General features: G+C 35.9%; 1 protein-coding gene and 1 pseudogene across 1 annotated transcript in view; one reads left to right on the forward strand and one right to left on the reverse strand.

Annotated features, from left to right (window-relative positions):
* LOC149552335 (S-adenosyl-L-methionine-dependent methyltransferases superfamily protein) overlaps positions 1-25,288 on the forward strand; it is a 177,915-nt gene that overhangs the window by 111,697 nt on the left and 40,930 nt on the right. The window contains exon 11 of the mRNA XM_089787871.1: positions 20,556-20,648. Coding sequence (XP_089643997.1) covers positions 20,556-20,648 — 93 coding nt within the window. The remainder of the gene's footprint in view (positions 1-20,555; positions 20,649-25,288) is intronic.
* LOC149552336 (protein disulfide-isomerase pseudogene) lies at positions 3,748-5,098 on the reverse strand (annotated as a pseudogene).

Consider the following 25,288-nt stretch of genomic DNA (forward strand, 5'->3'; position numbering starts at 1 on the left):
GGGTGCATGAAACAAGTTCAAAGTCCTAAAAAATCTCTAAATTTTGGGTTTTTTTTGTCCATTTTGCCACGTCGTAGCTAAGTTGTTCCGAGTCATAGCCGTCATTTTGCCACGTTGTAGCTGAGTTGTTTCCTAGTCATAGCCGAGTCTCAAGTTGAGTCGTTGCCTGGTCACAAATCAAGTCGGCCTTGCTGAGTCCGAGCCGAGTCTGATTTTGCGAACTATGTGCTTAGGAATTGAAAATAGGCTGTTGAAAAAGGAGGGGCTGAAGTCAAGCAACAACTGCATACTAAAAAATGCCAACTGTCTTAAGAATTTTTCTTCTCTCCATTTTCACATTTCCCTTCAATTTTCTCCCTCCAAACTTTATGTGCATATATCATGTGCATATATCATTATAAATAAAAATAGTTTGCCCTTAAAAATTTCACCATCTTTGTGTAAAGTTTCTGCAAATTCTGCTTGTAAATCAAATTGATGTGTAACCTATATTGTGCTGGAGATGGTCTTGATCTGCAGATGAATATTAGTCCTTCTTGCTGATATGATAATTCTGCAATAAAGTATATTCTGCTACTAATTCGAATGAGGCAGAGAATGCTAATGAACAAACTTCTTTGTACTTGTGTTCTCATTATCCACATTTCTATCTCATACATATAAGGTAACCAAAGGGCATGTCCCTTGTAAGAGACGTGCCCTTATCTAGGTCGGCCCTATAATATAACTCCCATAATCAGCGCTTAATGTAGAATATGATTTGTAAAGGCATTAACAAACTTTAGTTAAGGTTATCTTTAATAACCACTATCCCTAAAGAGACGCCAATAATGCCTATATATATATATATATATATATATATATATATATAATGCTAGATCAGATCTGAGTGATCTGTACAATCAGATCAGCATGATAATCAAAGTTATAGTTTTAATACTTCCTCTTAACTTGATAATCATATCGAGAGATAACATATTTGGCATCATCAATTATGATGAATAGGCATAGAATGATACTCTATATCTATCTGAATCTTCTTAGTATGTGGTATTATTGAACACATGATACTATGTCATATCTATACCTGTGATATGACATATCACTTATACTAGTAATAACAGTATTACAAAGAATACAATATACAGGATAAAATTCGAAGAATAATTAAATTCTTCATTTATCCAAGTTGTGACTCATAGGTACTGGCATTCCTATATCACAACATGATCCTGAATTAAGATCCACTAGAACATAGGATAAACTCCGGAGAATAATAAAATTCTTCCTTTATCCAAATTGTGACTCAGGCATAACAATGTCTACATCACATTGTGATCTTGAACTCATCTAGATCTGACAGTAGATCTCCACTGTTTAGCACATTATCTAAGAGATCGTCATCTCTCATAATGTCTTTTATCTAAGTGTTCATTATCTTAGAGATTGTCACCTCGTAGATAATGAATACAAATGGTGGAGCCCATAATAATCAATAGCCTGACAATAAAAATTATTTTAATAATAATTTAAAGAATACAAATGAATTACAATTCAGCCATACCAAGTCTTTTCCTGAAGTGATCTATCTTCACTCGAGAGAGAGGTTTGGTAAGAATATCTACTGCCTGACCTGTAGTGCAAATGTATTCTAATTTTACAGTATTCCTAACTACCATATCTCTTACATAATGGTAAGGAATTTCAATATGCTTGGACCTGTCATGAAAAACTGGATTCATAGAAAGCTTGATGGAACTTTGATTATCACAATGAATAATAGTAGGATTCATGAGTTGACCATATAATCCCATAAGTAACTTTCTAAGCCAAACTACCTCCCGAGAGGCCATTGCTAAGGCAATGTATTTAGCTTCCGTGCTACTGATACCTACTTTCTACAAATCCAAGATATCATTGCTGAGCCTAACCTGAAACAACATCTTGAAGTGCTTTTTCTATCAATAACACTTCTAGCCCAATCTGAGTCTATGTACTCATGTAAGTCCAAGTCAACTCTCTCATACTAGAGCCCAAGGTTAAGAGTGCCTTGTAAGTATCTCATAAAGTGTTTGATTGCAACTAGGTAGAACTCCTTTGACTCACATAAACTGACTTAAGGCATTTACAGCATAGCAAATATCAAGTCTTGTATTTACAGGTACAGGAGAGGCCCAATCTATGGAGGGTGATTATGCAATTGCTTCCTTAATTTTGTATAGATTAGTCTCCATTGGAGAAGATATAGGTCTCTTTTGTAATCTCTCCATTCAAAAATGTTGTGTTCACATCTATTTGATGTACTTTCCATCCCTTTGATGCTGCAATAGCTAGGATTTCTCTTACAGAGGTTTATCTGTAACTGCAGCAAAGGTTTCTTCATAATCTATTCCCTCCTAAGAGAATCCTCTGACTACAAATCTGACTTAATGCTACCGTCAGCAGCATGCTTGATTTAAATATCCATTTAGAAGAAACAATAGATTTTTCTTTCAGGCCTTGGAACAATTTCCCAAACATCATTCTCAATAAAGGATTGGTATTCTTCCATCATAGCATCCTTCCAAATAGCATTTGAAATATTGATGGTTTTGATTAGATAAATCACTCATTTTGGTTCTAGTTTGAGAGTACTAAATTATCCATGATGTCACTCGTACTAGTATCTGGACATTAAGTCCATAAAGTACTAAATCGGATATCAAATCCATGATGTCACCTGCATTGGTATCCGAATATCAAATACATAATATTCACCAAGTGCTCCGAGTATTAGTATCTGGACATTAAGTCCACCAAGTACTCCATTCTTGAGCTGAGAAGACTCAAACCGTGGATTGCCACTATCCAAAAATCATAAAAATATAATCACATAGATGAAGTTAGCCACATATGTATACAAACAGTATAGTCTATGCTATATTCACATGTCAAATAAATGATCATGCAAAATATCCAAATTTCTCAATTATAGACTTAACTATATAAAAGAGGTTAGACTTTGCTATAACATAGTCAATAATCATAATAACCACAACCAATAATGTACCCTAGGCTAAATATAGTCTTGGCTAAATACATAGCCCATTTAAAAAATATATGTAAAAGAAATGCTTATACATATGAATCCCCAAAGGAGGAGTTTATAATGTAAAACTAGGTGAAAGTAGGCCCATATATAAATTCCCTCTTAAGTTCGAGCATTTCTAAGGTGGATTCAATCCATGTATGCAAGTTCTCAATTTATCCAAGACTGTTATAAGTCAAACCAAATTGTAGTTTTTGGCGTCCATGACACTTAATTTGATCTACTCAGTGAAGAGTCTAGAGGTTTCCTATCTGCTCCCTTTGAAGTTTTGGTTAACTAGTTTTGGAAGGACTCCCTCTCAATGTGAACATTGGAAGGTCCCCTCCTGTTATGTAGCCAAAGTTTACGGAGAACTTCTCAAGGGGTTACGAGTCATTATCAAACCATGAGAATTTTTTGTTTATGTCACTTAGTTCAGATTTATCTCAGTATTATTGGTTTAACCAAGTGTAATTTTTTAACTCACACTCAGAAATGAATATAATGTAATATCCCTATTGACATTCAACCTCAAACAGAAAAATATTCTGCTATGTTCAGAATGCACCTAGAAATGTTCAAATGCTTTTGGAAATGATTCCCTTCGACATTGGAGGCTTCCTTTGTGCACTTTGATATCGATCCTCCTTTTCTTGCAAGAACATTCTCAGAGAAAAAGATCAAGGGACATAGCACAATTTAGCAATCATCACATTACTTTCATGTTGAAGAGTAACTGCAATTCATCCAGAGTAGGAGCCAGTTTCTTGCGGTGCCCACACCGAGGAACATAGAACTCCAGAAGCACATTCTTCCTAGAATCTGTGACTATTTCTTGAAGAGAATCTGCCACAACAATTTTCATAGAATCATTATTCTTTTTAGATATGGGCTCAGACTTTTGTACTCCTTTAATGTTCCGTCAAAATACTCCTTTAACCAGGATTCTATGTCTTTTGCCTTAATTTGCTCCTTAAGAAACTTGCGATCTTATGTATCATGACTAAGAAAGGATGGCACACCCTCAGGTTTGAGACCAAAGTACTTCTTGAATTTTCTTTGCAAAGCACCTTGACTAGCCTCAAGATCAGTTAGGAGAAATTTTACACCTTGGTGAGGCTTTGCTAGCTCTTGATATGTAGATATGTATGTTTCTGTGTTGTCTCCACTAAAATTGAGAAAGAACAGTGACTTGGAATCTGGAGTGTTGAAGAATTTCAACACATGAGGATGATTTGTAGGGTCCTTGGTCAAAGCTGCTACAAGAGGCATACTGGCTTCTTCAACAAACCTTTTTAAAATTTTTTTTTAATGCCTCAATATTGAAATCTTGAAAATCGACATATCGCTCATCAATAGGCTTAAATAGCTGAACTGTCGGTGGTTCAGTGGGAAAATCCTTCAAAGAAAGGACGGTAGAATTAATTTGTGTGACCAAATTCATAGTCTGAGATTCTGAACATAACTCCTCTGCAACAGTAATGAAATTTCTGAATTCGCCACCCTCCAGTTTAGAGAATACTCCTACAATGAATACTTTCTTGTCACCAATAGGACTGCTAGCCTCCTCTGCAGACTTGATTTCTACAGATGCTGGACCAACTTGCTCTTTCAAATATTCAACAATACCATCTACTTCATGAGGACGATTGTAGTCTTGAATGTTTGCTCCGCCTTTCCGAATGATTTTCAAAGTTGGAAAACCTCTCACCCCATAATCACCAACCAAGGCTTTATATTATTTTTTGTTAGCATCAAGCTTAGCCAAGATGATGGGTGGATCATTATTATTATTATTTTTTGTTTTAGACTGACTGCAACTTTCTCATACTTAGGTGCAAGACGCTTGCACTGCCCACACCAAGAGGCATAAAATTTGACAACAACAAAAGGATGCTGTGACACATCATCGGAGAAATTGGTGGCATCCAAGGTCAAGACAAAGGACTCTCCTCCTCCTGCTTCTGCATTTGCAACACATGATATCAAGATCGTCGCAAGATAGAGGATGAACATCCACCGGATCGCCATTTCACACTTTATTCAATGATCATACTTGTCCTCTTAATTCTGTTCTGTATGCCATTGAAGATAGAAGAATGATGCTAGATATATTAAGTTTGATTGTTTAATTTGTAGAGCCTAGGTTTGACTACTAGAGCTCTGATACCATGTAAAGTTTTTGCAAATTCTGCTTGTAAATCAAACTGATGTATAACCTATATAGTGCTGGAGATGTTCTTTATTTGCAGATGAATATTAGTCCTTCTTGTTGATATGATAATTCTGCAATAAAGTATATTCTGCTACTAATTCGAGTGAGGCAGAGAATGCTAATGAACAAACTTTTTTGTACTTGTGTTTTCATTATCAACATTTCTATCTCATATATATAAGGTAACCAAAGGGCATGTCCCTTGAAGGGACATGACCCTATATAGGTCGGCCCTATAATATAACACCCATAATCGGTGCTCAATGAAGAATATGATTTGTAAAGACATTAACTAACTTTAGTTAAGGTTATCCTTAATAACCACTATCCCTAAAGAGACGCCGATAATGACTAGAAAGGAAGATATATATATATAATGCTAGATCAGATCTGTGTGATCTGTACAATCAGATCAGCATGAAAATCAAAGTTACAGTTTTAACACTCACAGTACTGGAAAATATTTCAGAGACTATAAACTTGGGGGTATGTAGTTCTCATTCTGTTTTTATTTCTTCACTATTTCTAAAAACCAATCTTTTTATACTCACATTTTACTGTCTTCTTTATAACTTTACTTTGTATTTCTTGTGTAGCTAGGATCAAATGATTTATGTAATCCTTATAGCAGTCCAAAATTGGAATAAAGCTTGTGTCGATCATCTCGAGTCAGTATTGTCCCAATACTGCAATGCTGCAAGTTCTACACTCAGCAAGAAAATTCATAACCTATGTTGGTAAACAGATACTTTGGTATCTTAAACATCGTCTGTAAAACAGATATTTTAGCATGTAAACAATCTTGGATATACACAAATGGAAGCACACTAAAACCTCCTAAAATCAGAATTTTAGATTTTAATAAACACTTTAGGATCGAATAGCTCGGATGCTAACAACTGTTTGAAGCAAATCGATAAATAATGCAATCAAAAGATTCATTAGCTGTGTACCTGTTCATTGTTATGTTGACGGCCCTTCTATCAGCCTCAAATGCCACTAGATTACACATTGTATCTTCAGTAGCTCCTCCCAATTTCTGTTGGCAACCAATACATCAGAATTCAGCAGAGGGAATGCTATAATTAAGTACACAAGAAACCGGTGGAAATCAGAAATCATGTTACATTATGCTTAATGGATGTTCATGCTTTGTTTGTTATGTAATGTATGCTGGGCTATTTTAGAATATTTGGAATTAGCATATGTGGAAAGTATTAATAATTAAAAAGGAAGTTTTACAAAAAAAAAAATTTAAGTTGATTGTTAAAGAATAAGCAGAATTGTCAATATTAATGAGGCCACCTGCTCCACAAAATGCTCCTTAAAATGTTTAGCAGTGACTACTAGCGAAATTAAGCTTAGCAGCCGCATGGGGAACTTACCTTATTTTCTAAATTTAAGTAGTAATTGTTCCGCCAAAAAAAAAAACAAAAGATTCTAAATTTTCGTTTCGATATAATTTATAAATTGCACGGGAGCATTCCAACTGCTTAAAATCAAGCATAAATTGCACTTAAACAGCTGCATGGAGATGTGTTATGTCCAAAACGGTCACCAAACCGGACAACACAATACTAATGAGAAAAGAAGTGTCGATTGTGTGAGCCATAACAATTACAACATGGAAGATGGAGTTGGTCTGAAGGAGGTTGGTGTTGTGACAATTTCTATTCACTTTTTTGGCGTATGAATTTGGTGTCTTAGTGCATTGAAAAGATTTCATATTGAAGATTACCGACATAACCATGTAATGTCCCCATTTTCATGAGCATCAAAGTTTGAGGGATTGGCCTATTTTTGTGTCTCGTAGGCTAATTATTGTGGATGGAGGTTCTTCTAAGGCAGAGGCTTGGTTGATGGAGGTTCTTATTTTCTCAAAATTTTTGTGTTCCAGTTTGGTCTTCTTTTGGCTTAGATTAGATGTTGTTTGGGCTTAGTTTCATATACTCACAATTAATGGTACATCTGAGGTTGATTGAGAAGGGCACTTTCTATTATTAGTAAGACAATCAAACCAATAGAGGATGCAGTGTTTGATTCCTTGGTTCAAATAGTTCATCAAACCGGTGTTCCCAAACTCGTTGCGAGTGGGGTGAGTTCAATGAATTGGCGAGTAGAGTTAACTCTGCTGAGTATTGACAACTTGGCTACTTGGCTTGCCGGGTTTTGACCCATGAGCTGCCTAACTCAATGAGTGGGCAAAACTTGCCCAACTCACAGAGTCTGAGCATGCATAACTCAGCCAGGTCCAAGCATATGCTTGCAAGTTTTCTCTGTAATTCAACACTTGGCTCAGGGGGCAAGAGGATTTTTACAAATATATCATTTAAGTATAAGTTGCTTTAAGCTATAGTTGTATATACACTATCAAGATGTTTCAGATAGGTTTTAACTTCATAGGAGTTAAGATGCAAAATCTAGATTTTGGGGTTTTCCAAAAATTCTAGGCTCGGCCAAATTCCAAGATTCAACATACTTTCAACACTCTACTCCCCCATAACTTATCCTTTCCTTTTAAAGTCAAACTGAAGCTAGAAGAAGGATTGTCAAAGGTTTTAAGTTTTTAACTCATTTCATCCAAAATCCCTTTACTTTCAATTCCATATTCTGTACAAACTTGGCTATAATTTACATTTTACGTATATGATAGTTTTGGTAGTTATGTTCCTTGTTTATGCATGTGAGGATAAATTAGCTTCTATTTGTTGATGTTATAGTGTCTTTAAGCTATATTTAGTAAAGGGTGCATGAAACAAGCTTTAAATTGTTAAAAATCTATAAATTTCAAGGGTTTTTTTCATTTTGTTGAGTCGTAGCCGAGTCGTGGGCTAGTTCGAGCCGAGTGACGAGTTGGCCTTGCCGAGTACAAGCTGAGTCTAAGTTTGGGAACTATGCATCAAACTAATGAGTATTTTTGGAATTATGACATTTTAATTATTAATAAAGTAATACTTTACTAATAATTAATTAAAAGTGCACACCATTAAATGCTACTTGACTTTATTAGTAAAAGGGACCATTTAATGATCATAAAGTCAAATTATAAGTGTATATGAGGAATAATGTAAAGTGCCAATTTAAAGGAGACATAAGTATTTATTAAGATATACTTTATATTATTTTGTTGTGCACCACATGGAGGAAAAATAATAAATTATTATATTTAAGCACTTATGTTCTTTAAGCTATGCAGAGAGTGAACTTGAAGTTTTCAGCCAATTTACCTTGGAGATTATAAATGCATTCAATGCAAAGATTAATTCATTCATGATGCATTTGATATTTTGTTGATTTGGTAAAGAGTTGGAGTCTAGCGTTTGAGTCTCATGTTTGAAGAATTGTAAAGTCTTCCAAGTTTAATAGCACATTGAATTGGTGAAACACCTGACTAATTGTGCCAGGCGTCGGCTTCACTTAGAGGTTAGGATTTGATATCATTGTCTGCAGAGATCAGCAATTAGCAACCCAATTTCATTTCAGATATCTTTACAAGGGCATAAAATTAATTATATTGCAGATTGGAGCAGTATAAAGAGGTTGCATTTGGAGATTAAGGTGGTTGCCACTTCATTAGTGGGAAGACACCCATTAATTACATGCAACAATAATAATTTGAGGGCTGGTGTTTGCAGAAGGGACGACATGTTTTGATTTGAGGGTGCCATTTTTTTGTTAGTTTCAGCTTGACATCTAGGAAACTTCATTTCCAATGTGCTACAACTGGTACTAGAGAATTCCATCAGTTACCAAGAATCCAACTTTCCATGTTTCTCATTGTATATCAACATCATGTAGTTTGTCACATTGCACTTGGCTTGACATTTGTTAAACAGGAAGTATTTGGTTGCTTAATAATTGTTCGATAAAATGCCTTTGCGGTACCTATCCATTTTTCAGTTTGTAATAAATCAATAATATGCATGCCAAGTGTTCGTGAAAATGTACATTGGCTGTAGGTGCACATTTTACATGTAAAAATCTTATGTATGCATTCAAAAAGTAAAAAAGGATTGCATTTGTGTTTTAGTTTTTTACCTAGATATCTTAAAAATCATTTGTAAGCATTTAAACTCCATTTGAAACCATTCCAAGCGCACAGAAATGATATAAATGATCATTAGCATTTGTTGAGCCCATTGTGTTTTAAGCTTCTTAGAATGAGACTAGACAACTACTTCTGAAGACTTGGTAGACTACCACTGGAGTTATTGGAAGAATTGCTGTGTGAAGTTCAATTTTCCTCCGTGTTGAATTGAGAACCAGCTCTCAAAGGGTTGTTACTTTGAATTCCTTGCATTGTTGGGTTTTGCTGGGCAATTTGTGGCTACTCCCATTTTGTGATGTGCATGCTTTAATGAATGATTGAAAGACTATAGGATACGCGAGCCTCTTCCTGAACAATATGGGTTGGTGTTGTCTGTTGGGTACAACCTGAGAGGAAAATCTCCATCCATCGCTGCAGAAAAATTAAAATTAGAGACCAGATAAGTCAGTTATTGAATGCAGTTGATGAGTGCTGCCCAAAGATGAATATGTATGAAAGACAAAGAACGATTGAGTTTGTTTAGAAGTTCGTGAGACCTGTTCATCATGCTGGAGTTACTGCAGACCTGTTTGCAGATCCTGTTATAGGTCAGTTATTATTAGTTCAGAGCTACATACATATCATCTGTTTTCTGTTCTTTCCTTTGTTTGTCAGTGGACATTTAATATTTTTCCATGCTTAACTAGTGAGAATCGTTGTTGTCACCTAATAAGGTCAGGAACATTATTTTGTTTATAATTTATAGTTCATATTTTTTGTTGCATACTAAGTTATTGTAATCTGAAGCTTGTAGCAAATCTGAAGCATGTGTTGTTGATCTTTTGGTGGGGTAATGCAAAGTCACTTAAATGCTTAGTTAGGGGTTCAAGTTCGAAGAACCGGTCCGCCAGTGCAGCAAAATTTTGGAAAGGTTTTGGGTTCTTTTTGGTTCATTCATACAAGAATATGTAAAAATTATAAATTTTTTATTATACACACACACACACACACACACACATATTTATGAAGCTTAGAAGCAGAAGTCAAAATTAGAATGTCATAGAGTATCATAAAATCTTATGGGTTTGATCATTTAAACAACAAAAACACCGTAGACATAACTTTAAACTTGTCATCTTAACATCATGAATCGTGATCATACCATCGTATATTTCAAGTTACACATCAAAGATTCAAAATGTTAAAATTAATCATGATTCATAACAAGAAGTTCAATATCATTGTTTCAAGCTCAACTAATAGATTAAAAATTTATAAATATTCATCTTCATCTTCTTCATCATCATCATCATCTTCTTCTCCTCCTCCTCGTAGTTCTTCGACATTAGTTAACTGAATGACCGGGCTAAGACCAATGTGATCCAATACAACAATAACAATATTGGAATCAAAATTTTCAATTGAAAGACGAGAAGCAGAAACATCCAAGTTCGCCAACTTTGCATTTACATCCCACCTCTTCGTCTCCCCTTATTTGTATTCTTTAGTCTTGTGTGAGAGGAGACGCAAGTTGTAATGCACAAATACCAAGTTATCTGCTCTTTTTGATTGCAACCTATTGCACTTCACTGAGTGTATGAAAGAATATGTGCCTCAATTTCTTTCCGAAGCAGATGAATTAGCAACCTATGAAGACATGACCAAGTAAACAATAAAAAATAAATTTAAATTATGTTTCTTGGATCTTAGAATTTTGTTAGTACCCGATGTGATCACAGTTTTAAAACTTCAAGTGCAGAGTTTGAAGCACTTCGAACTTTAGGTTCGAAGTAGTTCAAATGGTCCATCTTGCAGGCTTGATAGCTTATCTTGATTCAATGCATTCCAAAGTCCACAGAATTGAGGTTCGAAGAATTCAGATTAGTTCAGAGGTATCTAAGTTCAGTGGTTCAAATGACTCATCTTTGTAGCTTCAACATAAGCAAAATTCAGAGTGATCCTATAGGCTGGTTGGTTCAATGTGGCTTATTCTATGTTCAGAAAAGTTCATGTGATGTGACAGGTTCAATAGAATTCTGATTCTTCTCGATTCAACAATTTCAACATCAAAGACACTCCGCTGGTCCTACTTCTTGGTCTGGATTCAAAATCATGGTTGTGATAAGTCAAATAGTTCAAAGGTGTGGTAAGAAATGCAGAATCAAGGTTCATGTGATTTCATTTCAAGATCAAATCCCGAGAATTCTAAAGTTCAATCCATAATTATAATTTCACAACCATATTTGAGTAATGGTGTAACGGTTCATATCCAAGGTTTCAAACATGATTTGAGTCATATGATGATGAAATCTTCAGAGGAAGGATTCGAACTTTGAAAATATCTTTCAACCCTGCAACAGATGCATAGAATGTCGAAGAGTTATGGGCTGACCACAAATCTATTGATCAAGACACGAGTTTCATCAGTTGTGAAAGTGAATGCTCCTGACAAACTGGTGTAGATGATAGCAACCAAAGTTGTAATCACATAACATTGAGCTTGTAGTTTGAAAGCTCGGGTCAAGCTTATGCGAGATTGTACACCCATGTAAAGAACATTTTCAATGGGTTCCACGATTGAGTCTGAGACAATCAGGTCCCATCATGGAGAAGTGTGTGATACCCACGGACCAACACAAGAAAGCAAAGGGATGAGGAAGGCCTGTGGTCACGCCTAAAAACAAAGAGTGCCCACACATTATGTGGGATGTTTGACAGAGCATAACAGTCGAAAGGAGGTTCATAGCTACAGGTGTCACCTTCATTCCCGAAGTCCATTCATGTGGAAGCACGTGGCTGGTAGCAATATAGTTGGCAGATTCATAAAGATTGCAGTTTGGACACGTTTTTTTTGTGACCCCCGAGCGCGATTAATGTGGATGCTCATGTACTAAGAGAATAAAGACCATTCTCCCTCAAGCCAAGTTCTGTATAATTATTCATTTATCTCATCACCAAACACAAATTTGGCACGACCGTGGAAACATATGAACTTAATTGGTCAAGTGTTCAATGCGGCAATTGCAGTCTCTTGTTGAGGAAGGAATGCACGAGGCCAGTTATCCTCTCTCAACGTCGAGTTTCTTAAGGTATGAAGACCCACGGGTTTAGAAGGGATTGTGCAAGATTGATATGGCTTACGAATTTTCCCAATATGCAAAAGGATGTTAATCAGCATCAACAATGCATTAAGTGTTTTGGTCGGACACCCCCGATGATGAGTAAGATATTATACATTTTGTAGTGAGAAATAGATTGAACTATTGTAAATATTAAGTTCAAATTATCCTGAAGGTCGGGACTTAAGAGATACGTAGATATGAACAAAGAAACTCAAACTCGTGGGTGACTGTCCATTTCACATAAAAGGAGTCGTTACATTGCTAAAAGTGATTTGTAATAAAGTGTTTAATTATAAATTAAAATCTTATGCACGTGCCAAAGGAGAGGAGGAAGGGAAGAGATAGTTTTCTTCCAAGAATCAGTTACCCGAAATAGAACAGAACCGACAACAAAGAAGATAAAAGGGTCAGAGAAAGACAGAAAAGGGGTTCCGAATTCTTCCAATTTCCAAAACTGCAGACTTTGGGCTTCAGGCAAGGAAGGAGGAAATTCGGACAGATATAGTTTCATCTTCTAAGGTCCACTTTTCCTTCCAGCAGCTACAGACTGTGTGCTGTTAGCAGGTGGGAAGATTTTTCAATCCTGAGGGAAAGAATACAGACTTTGAAGCTGTAGCAGAAGAGAGCTTTATTTTCTAGACTTTGTGTTAGTGATTAAAGAGGATTTTGATTTTGAAATGTAATGTAGGAAAGATGGTTTCATTTTTTGTTGCATGTGTAATAGGACCTTTATAGTCTTTTACATCTTAAAGAAGGGAGGTTTGAAAGAAATCTGCAAATTGGAACTTTGAGTCCATGTAGTTTTTCTTTCCACTGATGGTTATGTTGCTGTAACTTTCAATTTTCTTTAAGTGCATCAGATGTGCTATTTTCTTTATGCATTTGATATCAGGATCTTCTGGAAGCTTTGATTCGTCTTTCCTCAGGAGAATGGAGATTGTTCTTTGACTTTTATCCTTTGTAATGCAGTTTACAACAGGTTAACTTTGTGTAATCTGTTTTATTCTGTTTCCTTTCTTTTTAGTTCTTAGGTTTCACATCTACTCTGTGTTTACAGGTAGATGTTAGATATCCTTTCGTGCTATCTGGTAAAAGCACCCACATTTAATTCATTGTAAATCTTGCACGGGGAGTTGTACCCGATAAAAATTCAGAGGAAGGTTATCAATCCATGATAACCTATCCAATTGTTGGTGTTAGTTTGTCCTTTCACTTGGGCATTCAGGGTCGGATTTCCACACATTCTCTCGAAGGACAATCTGTTCACTAACAAATTTTCAGCATTTTATGAAGACAAAATTAAAATCTTAGTAATTTTTAAAAAAAATTAGACTTCAAATATCACTTTGATTGCAAGGGGCTGCAATGCTTGGAATCTTTGGCCATGAAGGTACCACCAACTATGAGCATGCTGCCCAAACCGATGACGAAGTGCATCATTGCTTAGATTTTTTTGCATCCACAAACTGTATGAACTCATCCGTAATCAAATCTAGCCTATCAACATTAGGAAAGAGTCTTTCAAATGTTGCCTTGTTTCTGTCAAACAGTTCTATATCTCTATAGGGTGGTAGCTTTCTTGGTAGATTGGTATATTGGGTGTTATTGTATTCGGGCGTCAACGCATAGGCAAACAAATGTAGAGGAGTTGTCATTTTGTTCCATCGTTCTAGCAATTATTTGAAGGTCTCTTGAGGATCTTGCTCCTTTTCATTTATAATTTGCTTGATCTTCTGAAGCATTGAGTCCATGCCATCATAGATCTCTCCAAGGCAAGGCCTATCCATGTCAGCGCACCTAAGCATGATCATAATGGGCTTGATGAGCTTAATTAGATATTCCACAGGTTTCCACCATCAGTCATCCAATATCCTAAGCTTTATTTTGGATGCCCTCTCACTATTGCTTTGCCTCCATAAAGTCCAATTGTCTTAGCAACTTGTAACATAAAATAGAGCAAAGAAAAAAACATCTATTTAATGCATACTTCAAAAAAGAATACACATTACATGAAAAAAATCGAGAAATTGTAAGATACTAGTTAAAAAAAATTAAATTACCAATTTGAGTTCCAATTCACTTACCTTCTGCAACTCCAAATGCGAGAGCATTCTGAATATCCCTAGAGTCATGTGGTGGTTTGTGATGAACATCTTGATGCCCTAAGCTTCTACATACACCTCCTTGATCCACTCAATACTCTTTCCAATCTTTTGTATCATAAGATTGAGTGAATGAACTGCACAAGGTGTCCAAAAAAATGATGACATCTCTCTTCAACCAACAAACCAGCAACTCTACAATTCTTTGCATTGGTTGTTACAACTTGGACAACACTTCTAGTACCCACTTCTTCAGTGGTAGAGATGAGAATATTAGCAATAAATTGCCTATCTTTTACTTGCCCCTCACAATCCAGTGCTTTCAAAGACATTGCCCCTTTAGGGGAGATTGCCAAAACATTGATCAATAGATGATTTCTAGCATCTTCCCACCCATTTGAAGCAATTGTTACCCCTATCTCAGTCCCTAATTTATGGGCTCTAATTGCTCATCAATCAACTTGACCTCTTGATCCAACAAGGTGGTCCGTACGCTCTCAAAACCAGGACTTGAAAAATCTGCAAGTGCTTCATTAGAACTTCTCAACATCCTCTTGAAATATGGAGAGCGAAGAAGATTAAATGACAACCCATTTGCATACAAGCATCTTGTCGCATCAATGTTAGCAATTTCCCTACTCAGATTTTGAAACATAGTTTCTAGTGGTCCCTTTCTTTTGTGTGGAAGGGGTGCTTCATTTTGAGAACTAGGGGTAGATGAGGTGGTATAGAAGGGTTGATCTTCTATCACAACATTTGTGGTGTGTTTGATTCTCTTTGCTCTTTTTAAGTTTTATTGACATTAATGGTATTTTGCCCAAGTTCTCTCTCTTCTGCTTCCTCATGCTCTTGAATATAAATTTGGCACAGGTTCGTTTCCTTTTTTAGGTCATTTCTTGACTCCTCTTTTAGGTATCCACACAAATGGCCCACCGCACAAAAATATGAACTATTTCTTTCTGCATCATAACTCCGACATTTCCAATGGAAAGCACCATCTCTTGGAAGAGGACGTACACTATCCACAAAGAAGAATCAAAATAGGGTTCTATTCTTTGTTGGGTATTGGCATTACCTATTGAGAAAGAGGTAGATCCCACTGAATTTCTTTTTTTATAGCAAGAAATTTTATACATATTGAGAATGAAATTTTAGGGAAAACAATGGCTAGATCTTATTGGCAATGAAAGATAAATGAAAAATTAGAAAGATTAAACAAAACAAAAGGAATATGGAACAATGACTTACCTCTTGCTACTACTGTAAACTTGCAAAGGTGTAGGAATGAGACACAAACACTTAAAGATAGCTCACAAACGAATCTTTCAACTCCTTGCACAAACAAACTCTTGCTCAACCACCTATTTGCCCTTGCTCAAGACAAAATAACCCATTTGTACACCACAAATGAGTTTTAGAAACCAACATAAGCCTTTCACATTCACTTTTTAGGGTTAAGGAACTCAAATTTTTTTAAAATATGTCAAAGAAAACAACTTTTCTATAGTCTGCAAGGCCCAATTCGACGTAATTCACTGCAAGTTCAACTTGTGGCATGCAAGTTTGCCTAGGTTTGATTTGGTTTGGGACCAATTCAAACTAGGGGTGAAAACATGAAACATGGTTGAATTTCTCTTGAATTGTACCCAAACCAAGTACCAGCTCGAACCTTGGCCTGGTCTAGAGGGCATATAGCTGAACCACGGTAACTATGCTTAAATATGATTGCCTTGCAATATGAATGTTGTTTAAACAATGCAAAAAAACTAGGAAAGGAAATAATACTGATTCTTTGATTATATTCAAACTATTTGACATAATGACTGAGCTATAAATTGGAGATTTGAAAGAGGGCCAAAAATTAGATACAAAGAGGGGTAGCTTCTCACAACAATGAGCTTATTTTCAAGTTTTCCCATAGGCTAATTTGTAATGGAGAATTTAAAAGTTCTTGGAGAGCATAGATTCAGTTTTGTATGGTTGTTATTCGTGGAAATGAGTGAAGTTGGTTGTGTGGATCATCATGACACTTCAAAATTGGTTTATGACCTTTCGGGATTTCTCCATAAGGAGCAAACTATTTTTTGTAAGTCACATAACTGCCTCTGTCATATCATGTTAATATGATAAGATAAGATAAATTTATTAATGTCCAATAGGAGACGATAAATGGATCTATAAGGGACTGCAAAGAGTACAACAAGGCCATAGCCAACAGCGGGAGCACCGAACGGCGTCCATGGAAAAACAAGAAAGCAAAAAGCAAGGAGACAAAAAAAGAGGCAAGAAGATCTTAAGTACTTCCCACACGTGAGAAGTAACCAAGAATGGAGGGGTAAGGCCTGAGGTGAAGGCAAGTACAAGTCCTAGACCTCCTTGAAGAATTGTTGAAGGTAGGGTGAAGTTACTGAGCATAACCACTGCGAGGTCTCACAAATCTTGTGTGACTTTGAGAAGCAAAGAGACCACCTAGCGGCCTCTTCGTCCCTTGGGCAAGGGGCATGGGAGTAAAGGAGGAGGTGATGAGTTGGTTGGAATCCTGACTCGGACATTGAGGCTTGAGAATGTGGGCGGGAAGTCGCATGGTCTCCTGCATGTAGAGCGCAAGGCATTGCTTGTCGATGTATCTGAAAAAGGAGGATAGACTCCCACACTCTTTAAACAGGCAGTAAAATCTCTCCCTGATCTCATAGTAAATGGGGCAACAAAAGACAAAATGTGTTTGTGACTCCACCTTACTAAGAGAATAGAGGCGACAAATCTTATCCTCTCTAGTAATCTGATGGTTTGTTTGGATGCGAATTTGATGTGAACCTATCTTGAATGAGCCCAAAGAGATGCGAAGGGCATGGGTCTAGTGGTAAATGAGGTATCAACGACAAACAATGATCCCATCTTGATTATCCATTTAGTGCTCGACGTAGAAGGTCATCCTTGGTCGGAGACCTCCCTTAGGAGTAATCCAAGTCATGCTAATGTACTGTTTGTAGATATTTGCTTTGACAATATCATTCAGATCCTACTAGGAAGGAAGGAGATGAGCCGAGGCATCCAGGGAAAATTGAAAAGGGAGGAGATGATCAATCAAGATCCTAATCGATCCAAGAAGAGCAGAAGCCTAAGCGAACCAACAATGAGTCCTACTAGTAGGATGAAACCTGATGATCACCATAGTGGAGCAGTATGCCATGCAAGAATATCTGTGGCGATTCTCTAAGTAGTCAGCAAAGCCCCGTAATTAGTGAATAAGCCAAATCAGGTCAAAGATGGTCCCAAGCATGAAGGGATGAGCACCAAACTTTGCCAGAATGATACTGTGGGGAGTGGACCGATGACATCCAAGGATGCACCAGAGCATGAGGGTCTGAACTCTCTCAATTAAAGCCCAATCAGACTCTAGGAGAGATGGCCCCCAAATAGTGGAACTGTAAAGGGTAGTCGGTCTTTTTAAAGAGTCCAAAAGGAACATCTTGGTCATAGTGTCTGAAGTACTGTCTCTCATGCATAGCAAGTGATTGTGGACCCTTGTTAACCTAGGGCTATATTGCAGGTCTCAAACTAAAACAAGTTTTGAAGAACTTGACCCCCAAATACCTATAGGAAGAAGTGATCTCAACCTTCCGATCCTGAAAATAAAATTGGAGATAAGAGTTTTGATATCTATGCCATTTTGATGCTTTTGCAACTTGTGTAAATAAATTTATTATTTCACTTAAGTTTTTTAATGTCCAATTATAAAAATAATAATAATTCTTTAAAAAGGTGATAGTATGTTTCAAATTAGGATGCCTAGGACATGGGGGCCCATCTTGCACATTAATATATTATTAATCTTTTGAAAGGGTCGTCTTGGATAATAACGGATTTATAATTTTAAAATTAGGAGTATTTCCCTCTAAAAAGCTATGAAAGGAGAATATGGGCTTATTTGTGAGGCTATTGGAAAATGGTATTTGCCTTTATTGTTGTAGAGGATCTGGGTTCTTGCAAAACTTCTTCAAAATGAAAACCCTCTTGGAGTAGCTGGATTTTGGGATGAGAACCCCTCTAGTTTTCAAACACACATATGCTGGTAGCTAGTGCAGTGTATCTCTCATATTTTTTTGGCTCTTTTAAAGGCTGTTTGGAATTGCCTTTCACCTATCTTGAAACCATACAAATTTGAAGGATCTGTTACCAATTGGGGAGGCCATACATGTGGCTTTTGTTGAGCATACCAAATAAGGAGGGTGTTGGAAGTTATTTGCTGAAGCACCTAGTTTTGGTATCTTTTTTGACTTTGTGTGGGGTCACCTTTTTCATGTTTGGAGCTTCTATAGCTTATTTTGGCAGAGAAATGATCATATGGTGAGATATGCTGTTAGTTAGGCTTGCTGTATCTTCTGTATGAACAATTAGAATGCTCTATTTGGAGTTGTGTATGGATGAGTTAATGACAAAGTTGCCAATTCAATTATGAGTGCAGGTACAGTAATTTGTTATTCCCTTTGGGTACAGGTACAGGTACGTCTGTCCACACATACACACACATGCTCAAACATCAAAATTCTAATATATGATACTGTATAACTGTAAGAAGACTGATACACATAAGTCCATGATTGCCAATGAATAAAATATGCAAATACCTCATAATACTGTATTCTTAATTTGCAAATATGATAATATTCATGTCTCAAAACGTTATTACACAATGAAAATTCAAATCACAATCCATTTTTAATGTGTATATTGGTTTCAAATGTTCTTTTCAACTTGTGGGGTCCTCTTTGGATGCCCATGATGCCAGAAATGCCCAGGTTTGCCAGGGTTTAGCCTGTGTGCCTGGGCTAAAACCCAAGGAAAAACCCAACCTGAAACTGGAGTAGATCTGAACACAATTCCAGACCTAAACCCACAAATCCGGTAACTCAGGTTAATCAGTTGCCTGATACCGGTTTCATTTTATGATGTTATGGTGTTTGAAGTGTGATGCTTGGTGTGTTCAAGTTGACGTCCGGCTTTGGTGTGTGTCCTATGCCTTTATCCAACACTCTGAGAACTATATTAGCACATATGCTGAGTCTAATTTTGTCACCAGAACAAAAGTAAACAAGCTTTAAGACCTGCATTAGGATTCTTTATCATGTGAACAAGGTATTCAATTGTTATGTCATAGCTGGGTTAATGGGTTCATGATTCTTGCCATTTTTTGGGGGTGTTATAGCCATTTGTTATTATGAGCACTTCATATCAGCAGCTAATAAGCATATCCTTTAATTTGGTGAAGAAACATATAACTTGACATATAACAATACTTAGGTAGTAAAATAAATAAGTATTGATATTGCATTATTTAATTGCTATACATTATATAACAGTTTAATTTATATCTATTATTTATTTTATATTAATATTAAATTTTCTATAAAATGTTAGTGTTGAAAATTTTTAGTGTAAAATAACAAAATATTTACATAACAAAATATCTTGATATGTTTAATTTTTAATGTATATATTAATGACCTTTTTTGCCCTGGTGTATTCAAACATTTCCAGACCTCTAAAACTTTTTGCCATACCAGTGCGCTGTATCCATGTAAATGTACCTGATTCTGATCAACAACTTGAGCATTTGCTGACTCACAACACAGTTCAATTCGAAATGAAATGTATGAGAAACAAAATGGGCAAACCAAGAAAATTCTATGCAATTTTTGTTTTAAGCACCCAAGTATCCCAATTCTTTGGTAATTGGTTTATACAATCATTCTGTGGCATATGTTCGTTTAAGATTTATAGATTTGATATCAACCTTGAAAGAAGTTGAACTATGTTTAATTTGCAACAAAATTTGAGTGAAGTTTTACCTTTCTTTTCATAATATACCAAAGGATCGATTTGGAAATAGTAAAAAACTTCACAACAGAGTATCTTTTCATTTCTTCAGTTTGTAGCTCCTTCAAATTGGGAGTTATTGGCATTTGAAAGTTATTTAGTTGTTTTTCAGAGCTTTGAATGAGCTGCAATTGTGCTTTCGCAGGTTCTTAGACAAAGTGGGGGATCAATGGAGCTTCTTGACATGTCTTTGGAGCTTCCAGAGTTGAAACGACATCCTGGCTTGAAATCTTGGAAGGTCATTGACATTAATTTGCAATTTTTTTATAACGAACATTTCAACTATAAGAAATTATTCTCAGGAATTTTAAAGAACTATTGTTTTGTGCTCGGAAAAGTTAAACTGACAGGGAGAACTCACAATTGGTTGGTGAATACAAATTCTGAAGAGATACATTGTGATAAATTTCATTGCCCATATAATCGCTTTTGCAACTATAGTAATTTTATGTACTAGAAAAATAATGATATAGTTAATTAGAATAAAAAAGAGCTTTGTTGTTTGTAGGCTGTTATTTAATTATCATTTATTTATGCAGGCAATGTTGTAGAATTGGATATGAAATATTTGATTGCTTAAGCCATAGTAGTTTTCCATTTGCATGACAGTGACATGGTGTGGCAAAAATATAAATAGAATTCAGTTGAGGCTAAAAGTTGAAACCACAACAAAAACTTAGTAGGTAAAAAGAAAAACTACTATTTGTAAAAATAGAGAATAGAATGCAATATGTTATTTAATGTCAAATATGGTGCGTAGGGATAAAACTAGACATTATACATTATAAAAATGCTAATCATAATTTTTTTGGTTAAGATTAAATAAATAAAATTTTTCACCCAAGAAAGTTTATAAATGGATTATCCATTATGGGGGACTGTCATAACTATTGGTTTATATAATTAGACACAATACCATATGAAAATGTTAATCATACTTTTTTGTGTAAGACTAAATAAATAATTTTTTTCACCTTAAGAAGGTTTATAAATAGATTATCCATTATGGAGGACTTGGTAACTACTAGGGTTGTCGTTGCACCAAAAGATTGACTTGTTAATGCTTGATACAACCAGAAGACTTATAAAAGACACAAGAGGCGGCTAAGCCATGTCACGAACCTCATGAGGGATGCTGGCCCACTGCCAACAATCCCCTCCCAATGTCACTCGCTATGGCCTACGTCGATGCAAACCTCGCCATGGCCTGTGTGGATCTGAACATGTGACCAAGTTCTTAAACCACTTGTTAATTGTTAGGGTTGTCATTGCACCAAAAGATCAACTAGTTAATGCCCGATACAACCTCTAGACTTATAGAGGACACATGAGGTGATTAAGCCATGCCGCGAACCCTGCAAGTGACACTGGCTCTCTACTAGCTGGATCGTCATAAACTATTGGTTTATATATTGCCAATTGGATTTTCAAGTGAGCCTTTGATAAATATCCCCTCTTCGTTGGCACAAGATAAACTTTATCATCATTTTTAGAATTGTATATAAGAGAGCCCCATGCGCCTCACTTCACAAATAAAAAAATAAAGAAGTGAACCTTTGATCCTAAAATAGTAGGATGAACCACTGATCCACATTTGATCTACTCAAATTCAAATCATCAAGCTAGGGTGGACTACAAATGGGAACCCCCTCTAGTAGGTTGGTCAAAACTTAATTTTGATGGGGCTCAAGAGGCAATCTAGGGCCTGCTGGATTAGGATGTATTATACATTCTATTAATGGTTCTTGGTTATAAAACGTGCCAGGTCCTTATGGGTACTCTCTAATAATCTAGCAGAATTGGAGGCATTGATTGAAGGTCTAAAACTTAGCTTGGAAATGGACATTAGACAATTAGTCATTGAAGGGGATTCACAAATTATTCTAAACGCATTAAGGAAAATAAATATTGCTAATTGGATATAAAACTCAAAACTTGAATACGCATTAAAGATAGTCGATCAATTTTAGGAAATTAGTATTAAACATATATATATCGAGAAGGAAATAAAGATGCAGATATATTAGCCAACAAAGGAGCAGATGGTGAGTATTCTCTCCTAAAAAATAATTAAGTCATCCTAAACTTATAACTTTAAAATAATAATCAAAGATTCCTATATTGATCAGTTCAAAAATCTTTTTTTCTAGCTACATGAATATATTCAACAGGAACTCTTCCTAAAATTGTCACCAAACTAAGACATTAATGAAGGATAGGTTATACATGCTAAGATATAATTAAGGACAACAAAAATGTTTTAGTGAGGAAACAACAAAGATTATAGTTAGTCTTTTTTAATCTTAAATATAATATAGTCTTGATTTCTTATTAAAAGTCTTCTCTGATAATTCAAGAGTGACCTTATACAATGAAATCTTTCAATTAGTTAATCTAACAACAATCTTGGTTAGGAAGTAATGTTTGTAGGCCATTTTACGAAGACAAGAGAGGAAATATGCAGCCTTAAAGGGAAGCCATAACCATAAGAGCATTTACGAAAGTTACAAAGGCCATTATCAAATCAATAATGCGATGCAAATAGGGGAATGCCCCTAAATTATTCATGAACTATGCAAATGAATTAAGAAGTCCCCTATTAATTGAAGGAACAATGTAATTAACTAATTAAAGGTTTTGGCTTAGGCCTTTTATTGATCCCCCTCAAAAACAAATCTATCGATGTAAAAGAAATTTAAAATATGTTAATGTGTTAAAATTGTGTAGTCTACCCATGTATTGTATTACTATTTTTTGATCTCTAAGCGTAAAAGATGAGCCAATTGTACTAATATTTGTTTTGAAGGCATTGATGATTTTTATGTAAGTTGCCGGTTCAGATGATGATTTTTAGCTAAGTTGCCTATCATCACATCATACCATTATCCCAAGAAGTTTAAAGATGAGATTGAAAAGCCAATCCAGGAGTTGCTTGACAAGGGATGGATTCGACCCAGTTCTAGCCCGTTTGCATCATCAATAGTACTAGTTAAAAAGAAGGATGGGACATTATATGTGTGTGTGGACTGTTGTGCCTTAAACAAGAAGACAATAAAAAATAGATACCCCATTCCTAGGATCGATGAACAGGTAGACAAGTTGCATGGCACAATCTATTCTTTAAAAATAGACCTCCATTTTGGATATCGGATGAGAGAACGAGATGTGGAAAAGACCACTTTCCGATGCCACTACAAACATTATGTGTTTCTAGTCATGCCATTGGGCTTAACGAACACGCTAGCCACATTCCAGTCTTGCATGAACCTCATATTCAACAAATAGCTGCATAAGTTCCTTTTGGTATTTTTTGATGACATCCTCATTTACAGTAAAACATGGGAAGAGCATTTAAGGCATTTGGATGAAGTCTTTGGGATTTTGGAGGTGCAACCTTTGGTTGCCAAATGGTCCAAGTGAGTTTTGGGATGACAAAGATATTATAATTGGGACATGTTGTTAGTAGGTATGGAGTTCAGGTTCACCAAGAAAAAGATTCAGGCTATTTTGGACTAGCCGTTGCCCAAAACTCTCTCAGAGTTGTGGGGATTCTTTGGATTGTGCAATTACTACAAAAGATTTGTAAAAGGATTCTATCTACACAATGCACCAAATATGGATTTGACTAAGCTCTTTTCAGTGGAGTGATTAGGCAGAATAGACTTTTGATAAATTGAATAAAGAAATGAGTACTTGTTTGCCTCTTGCATTGCCAGATAATATTCAACCTTTCATCTTGGAGTGTGATGCCTTTGGTGAGTGCATTGACACAGTATTGATGTAGGATTGACACCTGATAGCATATGAGAGTTGGAAACCCACATAGGGTGAGTGGTTATATTCCATATATGATAAAGAGATGCTAGCCATCATGCATGCCTTGTCCAAGTTTAGGCAATATTTGTTGGGTGCCAATTTTGTCATTTGTACCAATCACAACAACTTGGGATACTTTTTTGGAATAGAGGGATTTGAATGAGAGACAACAAAAATGGGTAAGTAAGATTTAGGCCTTTGACTTTGACATCGGATATGTAAAAGGAAAGAATAATGTCCTGGTGGTTGCTTTGTAAAGGAAACCTGCCTTTTACTCATTATTCTAGATTTTATCCGATTGGAAGGCATAATTGTTGGTGGAATATGCCAAGACCACTCTTGCATATAAGCTAATGGAGGGTGACATTCAGGATGACCAATATAGAGCAGTTGATGACATCATCTACTACAAGGATATGATGTACTTGGTACCTAAATCAACAATGAAACATAAATTTTTGAAGGAAATGCATGATTCACTGTTAGCCAAATTCTTGAGCTTTCTCAAGACCTACAGCCAGATCAAAGATAGATTTTTCATAGAAGGGGCTTAAGAATGATGTCTAACAATACATTCGAGAATGTGCGATGTGTTAGCAAACCGAATCCAAACACACATTACTAGTGGGCATGTTGCAACAATTACCAATACTAGAATAGGAGTGAGATAGCATTTCCATGGACTTCATAAGTGGACTTCCGAAGGTACAGGAAAAAGATTGTATTTTTGTAGTGGTTGACTAACTAACAAAGTTTGCCCGTTTCTTCGCCATCTCCACCAAGTTCCAGGCAACATAAGTGGCACACTTATTTTTTAAGGAGGTTTTTTACTTGCATGGGTAGCTAAGAAACATAGCGAGTGATAGGGATGGACATTTTCTCAACACTTTTGGGATAAAACTATTTCTGATGGAAAGAACAGAATTGTCGCCAAGCACCAGCTATCACCCCCATACCAAGAGACAAATGAAAATTGTGAGCAAGTGGCTATTTGGTACCTCCAAGACTATGTTTCTATGCAATAAAGGACGTGGGTTAAATGACTGCATATTAGGGAGCATT

Source organism: Cupressus sempervirens, chromosome 6, assembly GCF_028749045.1.
Source record: "Cupressus sempervirens isolate cs-2001-9-10 chromosome 6, ASM2874904v1, whole genome shotgun sequence".
Taxonomy (NCBI): domain Eukaryota; kingdom Viridiplantae; phylum Streptophyta; class Pinopsida; order Cupressales; family Cupressaceae; genus Cupressus; species Cupressus sempervirens.